The 7981-nt window shown below is 30.0% G+C and overlaps 2 protein-coding genes across 4 annotated transcripts; one reads left to right on the forward strand and one right to left on the reverse strand.

Annotated features, from left to right (window-relative positions):
- Positions 1 to 4: 4 nt before the first annotated feature.
- LOC105144544 (AN1-type zinc finger protein 2A) lies at positions 5 to 4876 on the forward strand. 3 transcript variants are annotated; one of them, XM_087408445.1, is made up of 3 exons: positions 653 to 758; positions 974 to 1233; positions 1422 to 4876. In XM_087408445.1, the coding sequence occupies exon 3, from the start codon at positions 1455 to 1457 to the stop codon at positions 2091 to 2093; it is 639 nt and encodes a 212-aa protein (XP_087264571.1). In that variant the 5' UTR covers positions 653 to 758; positions 974 to 1233; positions 1422 to 1454; the 3' UTR covers positions 2094 to 4876. The 3 variants fall into 3 exon arrangements, with proteins under 3 accessions (XP_011051812.1, XP_011051813.1, XP_087264571.1); XM_011053510.2 differs by lacking the exons at positions 653 to 758; positions 974 to 1233 and adding an exon at positions 5 to 547; XM_011053511.2 differs by lacking the exons at positions 653 to 758; positions 974 to 1233 and adding an exon at positions 540 to 636.
- Positions 4877 to 5345: 469 nt separating this feature from the next.
- On the reverse strand, positions 5346 to 7960 carry LOC105144543 (tRNA-splicing ligase complex subunit RTRAF). The gene is made up of 4 exons (XM_011053509.2): positions 7632 to 7960; positions 6873 to 7094; positions 6046 to 6147; positions 5346 to 5953 (listed from the first exon to the last, which is right to left on the reverse strand). Exons 1-4 carry the CDS (start codon positions 7690 to 7692, stop codon positions 5586 to 5588), a joined length of 753 nt encoding a protein of 250 aa, XP_011051811.1. The 5' UTR covers positions 7693 to 7960; the 3' UTR covers positions 5346 to 5585.
- Between the last annotated feature and the right edge of the window lie 21 nt (positions 7961 to 7981).

Raw genomic sequence — 7981 nt, forward strand, 5'->3', positions numbered from 1 at the left:
AAAACAGTTGAGTCCGTTGAACGCAGTCATTGGTTACCTCTTTCGAATCTAGCGGGTGATCTTAATTTACTTGCACGTCCACGCGAATCGTAATCGTCGCGATGTCGCGATGCCGCGTTACGTTCGATCTCTTCGTCGTCGACCTCGATGACACCCTTGCATTCTCCTCCGCGAGAGTGTAAGTAGGTGTAGGTCCGAAAATCGTCGATCATCGTTGGTCATCGGTTTCTATCGCCGCGTGAGAATATATAAAGAAGGTACACGTGCCTGATTTCATCAGTGCTGAGACTGCTGAGTGCATGCGGCCATCGTGAGTGAGATTGGTTTATCGGAGTCGCTGTCAAATGCTGCCCTGTCTGCTATCGAAAATTGTAGCGGGGTACAATCGCAAAATTTGAGCGATTAATCACGTACGTGCTTAAAGATTCTTGTATTACGTCAGCGATAGAGAGAGAAAGAGAGAGAGAGAGAGAGAGAGAGAGAGAGAGGGAGAAAAACGCGCAGCGCTTACGATCTCCTCGTAGTTCTTCATTTTGGCTGAGTCAAGGTACGTCGTCATTACAAAATTTATCATGACAATTGCATGATCTTCTCGTGTCTGTTACTTCCACGTCAACGTTTAGCCTCACGTACAATGTACGTTTGATCTTGAGCTTTTATGATCGGACTTTGTGGTATTTCATCGAGAAAATGTTTTGTTTGGCAGCGAGAACAAAGTTCTCTGTGGAGTGATGTGACGACTAATTATATCAGAGACAGTAATTGTTTTAAAACATGGAGAAAAATGTATCAATATGATCCGATTTCACAATATATAGTTACCTAAAAATTAAAGGAAATTCATGAATGAATTTCATTGATAAATTTGTTGGTAACTTTTAATCTTTAGATAACAATATATTGTGAAAACGGGTCTAAGAGGTGTTTTAAATCGTCCTTGCTTAAGATTGATTATGGCTGGTTTTTTTTTTAGGAAACATAATAGATACAAATTATGTCTTCTAATTGATAATGTTATTCCATCATTGGATTCTTCCCAGCAAAAAAGTTACAAATAATACAAGGTGTTTTCCAGCAAGAAACACAAATGACACAGTGTAACACATTGACTCATTATATCTTTATTGTTCACCAACATTAAGCAAAGATGAAGTAATCACTGCGTTATGCTGTATCTCTCGATGAAAAACATCACTTCTTGGCATTCAATGAATAACAAGGATAAAATAACTAGTGTGTTGATTTTCTAAAAGAAAAGCCTAAGATTGTTTGAGTTTGATTTTTTTATAACAGACTATTTTCAATTCCATTTTCTATCTCTTAGAATAAAGATCGACAATCAGACTGATTAATGGATTATGCATTTTCATTGTCAAAGAGGATGCAATTGTAATTCTGATTTTGTCAAATTATTTTTGCAGAGATCTGGTGAAGAAAAGTACAACGTGATCAAAATGGAATTTCCAAATTTGGGAGAACATTGCTCTGAGAGCACATGCAATCGCTTGGATTTTTTACCTCTGAAATGCGATGCTTGCCAGGGAATCTTTTGCACAGATCATATAACTTATACAAGTCACAGCTGTCCCAGCGCGTACAAGAAGAATATACAGGTGCCTGTGTGCCCATTGTGCGATGTTCCTATACCAATAAAGCGCGGCGATCTGCCCGACGTAGCCGTAGGATTGCATATAGATAATGACTGTAGAGAAAGCCGCAGAAAGGTATTCTCCAACAAGTGTTCTTCAAAGGGATGCAAAGTCAAAGAAATGGTGCCGGTAAAATGTAACGAATGCGGTGCCAATTTTTGCCTCAAGCACAGACATCCCACCGATCACGCTTGTATCGGAGCGGAGGAAGCATTGAGACTACGTAGGTTGGAGGCACTAAATAAGAAAAGTCAAAATCATTCGACAATATCACCGAATAACAGCAACAGCAATTCACATCCATTCCGAAGCCTTCAAGGAACGATGACTGAGGATGAAGCATTAGCTAGAGCTCTTCAAGCTTCCTTAGACGATGAAGAGAGAAGCAGACGTATGTTACAACCAGTGCCTTCTGGAAACCGAGATAGATGTAGACTTTCGTAACTATCTACACATTATTTTATACCGTTATAGAAAAAAAAGCTTCTTCCTTGTTTCCAAAAAATCTATAGATATAAAGATATGTATTACAATCCTATTAAAGTTAGCGCCAAACTATACATAATTTGTGATTCGAAGCTCGCAGTTTATAAGTAGTGTGAATGGACAAATTCACCGAATTCGCATTTGTTGTTTACATTCAATTCATGGAGCCGTTTTTTAAACAAAATTAAGGAGTGCAAATTATTACTAATCTGTTGTTGATTCATATATAGTTACACTATACAAACAATAAATCACGAATTGCAAATCATGAATCGCTTATAATTAGGCGCTAGCTCAAAGGATACACATACTTGACAACACGTACAATGGAAGTTACTTAAATATATTTATTACTCTATCCATTTTTTATCTGTTATGTATTGTTATAGTTATAACTGCTGTTATTTCTATAACCAGCTGTTGCGTTTATATGCACAGAAATTAAAACGTATTTATATAAAATTGCTCACGTAATTAAGCACACTATCACAGCATCTTATGGGATTCCTAAACAAAATTGTATATCAAAGTATTTATCTTAAAAAGAAGTTATATAAATCATTAGATAAAATCTTATGTTAAGTTGCAAGTACAAATTGTTCATAACTCAATATTTCCTTTATATCATAAATGTGTGAATTGTCTCATATACTTTATTTAGATTATAAACTCTGGCTTACAACCAGGAAATATATTCTGCCGAAAATAAAATAATTCTGATAATATATTACATGATAAAGCTTCAGTATAGAGTGCCTTAGTAGACAAAGCATAATCTTATTATGCATTAGAATATGCACTTACACAAAATCTCTTTACTTTAAGTAAAAAAAAAAATTTTAATTTACGCTTATTAATAATATTTATAATCGATACTTGCTGTAGAAACTGCTTTCAAACAGTGGCTATATGTACAGATTTTCATATGATATAAAAATACCTGGATTTAATATTATTTTCAACAAGACATTAAATCGTTTGTTATTAATTAATAAAAATATCACTTATACGGAAGAAAATAATATTACAATTTACGTATTTCTCATTAATGGGATTTTAAAATAATATTACAATTTTTACGTATTTCTTATTATTAATAAGATTTTAACAAATAATATATAAAATAAGTATTGAGTTTTAGTGCAATATCAAAAACTGTGATGGCAGGAAGAAATATATTGTACGATATCGGATATATTGTACGATATTTATGCGTGTTCATATTATAATTTAAGTCAAATAGAAATCACGCGTTTGAACATATCACGTCACAGGCTTCTTAAAATAAAAATTCTTCAGAATATCATCAAAATGAATAAATAAGTAAATATATAGACTTTATACTAAAGCTGCATTGACAAAACTGATATTCATAAATTCTGTGATAACTATCATATTTTTATAAATATATATAATTTTAGAATATACTCAGTTTTCTTCTTAATTTACTTTATTCCTTTAGAAATGTAGAATAAGCATTTTATTTAAAAAAAATGAAAAATTTCAATATATGTATATATATATATATATATATACATACATGTGTGTGTGCGCGTGCGTGCGTGTTGTGTGAGTGTGACTGATATGTGTATATATATGTATGTATGTATGTATGTATGTGTGCATATATATATATAAAATGTGTGTGTGTGTATATATATGAAACATGGATTTTTAAGAATAATTACAGTAAGCAGATATATTGAGAAATATATCTATGATATGTATTGACAATTATTAAATATAGTCAATAACAGATGTATGCTTTATGCTTGCCACACTACGTATTGTATATTTACCAATGAATAATATGTTTTTAATATTAAAGACTTGAAAATAATATAATTCTTGATAATGTAAATAGAAATACGCTTTTTACTACTTTCAAAGGTTTGTTAGTACTGTTACAATATACTCGCCTATAACGTGTCAGAACTACTGAAAAGTATAACAGGAATGTTTATTATCTTTTTTTGCAGTTATTACATTTTAGCTAGAAAATCTTTTTAACATAAATAAATTTCATGACTTAGTAATTTTATGATTTATATACTTTCCTAAAAAATATTTTAATTTAAATATACAAAAATATATTGTCTTTCAGTATTTCTGAAACGTTCGAAATATGTAAGACGAAGTGATTTATTATACATTCCAAATATATGTATATATATATATATATATATATATATATATATATACGCATGTATCTTCTTATATACATTACAATAATTTACCTTTAATGGATTCTCTGATATTATAAATATATTTGAAATAGATAATCAAAACAAGGAGATAATAAGCAGATAATTTCACAAGTGTATATAGACATGTGTTGTACATGTTTATAAAAGAGCTTCTTTATTGACATTACATATAATTCATAATTTATTTTTTATTCATATATGCTGTATAAAATTATGTTCTAACGATTATACCAATAACATATAACTTTTCCATTAACTTTTTTTAAATTCTACGAGAACGTATCGGATTTAAAAATATTCATATATATATATATATATATATATATATATATATATATAGAATAGATTTTTCCCAATAAAGTGTTCAATAATAAGAGGCAGTTACTTTTCATTTTTCCTCTAAATGCGTTTTCAGAATTTTAATTACTATTTAGGCACGTATTACATCTACAGACATATGTTTATATGAACAAATTTAAATAGTGACCAAATAATCACAAAAAAATAAATTAATTTTAGCAAACAAATCCAAAACAGCTTATATATTCGATGTATTTATTATATATTTAAAAAATTAATATATTTTATTATTAATTTTAAAGAATGTTTTTCCATAAATACAATCAATTATATATTATAGATTACTTGATATAACAACATTTTTATAAGAATTTAACATATATCAAAAATTAAAACAAGAAATCAAATTTAAATTATATATATTGCTTGATATTTATATATACTACTATATATATATATATATATATATACACACACTATATATATATATATATATATATATATACACACACTATATATATATATATATATATATTTATATATATATACATACATATATATTCTAATATTAAAATATACTATTCTAATGTTTCTAATATAAATTAACAGCATAATTTTAACATACTGACTGTTTTTCGTTACACTAGCAAATCCATGCATAACATATATTGTATAAGAGAGAATCAAATGTAACACATTTGCATTTCTTTGCAAAGACGATATATTTACAGATTTAGCATAAAGTAAAAATAAATTAACATTTACATTAGAAAATCGAAGATATTCATTTTTTAGTACAAATGCTTTTTAAAACTGCTTTGAGATGTGTACGCATTAAATATTTTGCTAATCTAATGTAGTTTATATTCTTTGTATTAAAAAAATCTAAACAAGCTATGAATCTATGCCATTTTTATTTTTCTGGAATATAAAATACGACCATTTATCTACCAACTTTTCCTAATTTGGTGTCCGTTTTTGGATTAGCCGTTATATTTTGCACAGCGACTATTGTCTCATTAATCTTTGTCTGAAGATTTCTGAGGTCTTGAATGTATAATAAGGCAAGACCTTTGGCGGCGTTATCTAACATCCCGTCCCCCATATTAAAGCTAGGTCCTATTATTGTTTTTGTCAGAGATTTATTTTTGGCATACGCGGCACTATTAGATTGTTTAATCGCATCCGTGTTCAACTTGTTGCACACGAGTTTGCTGCATGCTTGTAGTGTTATAAGATGATCAGAATGTTTCGGTACGTTCAGTAACTTGGCAATCGAATTAATTCCTTTCTTGAAAGCATCACTGTCAACTGAAAAAGATAAAGAAATGCAAGATTTAAATATTTTCACATAACACATCCCTATGTCAAGTATTGCACAATGCAGCGCAAGATATACTTACAATCTAAATTATCTAGAGGATTCGTGGACTTGATACTAGGCACTTTCATCTCTTTTTTCACATCTTTTGCTTTACTTCCTATGACTTGCTGATATTTTTGGCCTAAATAAATTATATATTTCATTATATTTATTATTATTTGTTGATTAGACAACCAATAATTATCCAAATTCTGATTTTAATGAAACTATATACATGAGTTACATAAATATACGAATTTAGAAAATATTATTTGCGTCTAATAAACGGTTTTAAGGAGTAAAATTAAAAGGAGTAAATAATTCATATATAAAGTAGTTTCCAGTTTTTTTTATATCAAAAACTATTCAAGATGTCGAAAAATGTTTTATAATGAAATTATCTCTATTTATTTATATTAATAATACTTTGAAAAGATAATTTTGGAAAATATATATATATATATAATTATTTTTAAAAAATATTGACATGAATATTATTTTATTATAAAACTTGTGTATAAAACATTTTTTGGAGGAGTATTCCTTCCCTGAAATCGTTTACTTATTGCAACTAATATTTTATAAATTTATCTATATAATCTGTAAGTATAGCAAGCTTGATTAAAATCGGAACTTGATATTTCACGAAGTTTTTTTGTATAAGTAAACATTTTACACGCATTTTATAATTAGAGCCATTACTTAAGCTTCAAGTCTTAAGTCATATAAGAAATTAGCAGTCACAGAATATGAGAAGAATAATCATTGGTGATTGGTCAATTTCTTATGGCTTAAGATTTAAAGCTTAAAGGTAATGGCTTATTATAGAAAGCTATTAAAGTTTTAATTATTTCAAATAAATCTTACAGTCATCTCCAAACTCTAGCCAAATAGCATATCCTATAAACCACTCTAATTGATCAATCTCGTTTTTAGTTATTGGGCAGTCAACATCATTGCAATACTTTTCGAAAGTTTTTGGCCATTCCGAGGATGTAATGTCCCTCAACTTCTGACGGTCTTCTATAGTATAATGACGTATCTTTTGATCTTCCAACCATACAATCACCTTTCTGAAATGCTGAGTATCTGGAACATTACAATATTGTATCAATATTATAGTACTTAAGAAGTTTAAGGACACGGTCGACATAAACATTCTTTATTATTCATTGAATGTTAAGGAAAATAAAACAACGTTTGTGTTGATTGTATTTCCTAAAAGAAAAATAGTTTACTTATAGTCTTAAGAAGTTATAAATCCATCACAGGCCAATATTCACGGGTCGTTCTTATTCTAAATAATGTTTTAAAATTAATACAACTTTTGTGTGTGTGTGATCGGCTTACATTTTAAAATTGCACTTAAAACGGTCCTAAAAAATCGGCAATGAATACTGTTTTATGAATACCGGTCATAGAAATGTATTAGTATCTTAAGAAATTACTTAAGACGGTCTTGTAATAAAAATGGACTGTGAATATCGTGAATACAGGTAGGTGCCTGCACCGTCCAAGGATTACATTACGCAAAGTGACTTAAGACTTGCAACTGTATTTATATTAGTATATTTCCTGATTTTTAATTTATATATAGGTTATGACATGTGTCAAATAGTCGCTCACTATTTCCGTTGACTTTGTCCCATTCCAAGTAACCAAGTGCTTTTAATTTTCTCTCGAACATTATTAATTATTTGCGTAGGAAGATCGGCGAATGCGCTGCTCTCGTAGAAAAGTCCTCGCTAGGCGAAAAATCGTGGGGAACCGAATCGAAATCGACTTTGTCAACTCGTCTTGACTTGTGTCCAATCGTTGTAGCGGGTTCGGCGAAGATGTTCTTACTTTTCCATAGTGGCGTGACTGGCGTGTGCTAGCACAGATTTGAATGCGCAAGGCGGCCAAAAGGGGGCGGGGCACGCGGCGCGAGCAGGTGGCACGCTCGTCTCGACTATCCGTTGCTCGTTTCTTTGGTT

Source organism: Acromyrmex echinatior, chromosome 8 (assembly GCF_024713525.1).
Source record: "Acromyrmex echinatior isolate Ae372 chromosome 8, ASM2471352v2, whole genome shotgun sequence".
Taxonomy (NCBI): domain Eukaryota; kingdom Metazoa; phylum Arthropoda; class Insecta; order Hymenoptera; family Formicidae; genus Acromyrmex; species Acromyrmex echinatior.

What these genes read in the sequence shown, in the direction of transcription:
- LOC105144543 (XM_011053509.2), bottom strand. Translation starts at nt 7,692, where the DNA reads ATGTTCGAGAGAAAATTAAAAGCACTTGGTTACTTGGAATGGGACAAA. An exon ending in GGACAAAGTCAACGGAAATA is followed by an intron (nt 7,095 to 7,631) that starts GTGAGCGACTAT and finishes GTAATGTTCCAG; the next exon opens with ATACTCAGCATTTCAGAAAG. An exon ending in GCTAGAGTTTGGAGATGACT is followed by an intron (nt 6,148 to 6,872) that starts GTAAGATTTATT and finishes TAATTTATTTAG; the next exon opens with GCCAAAAATATCAGCAAGTC.
- LOC105144544 (XM_011053510.2), top strand. Translation starts at nt 1,455, where the DNA reads ATGGAATTTCCAAATTTGGGAGAACATTGCTCTGAGAGCACATGCAAT.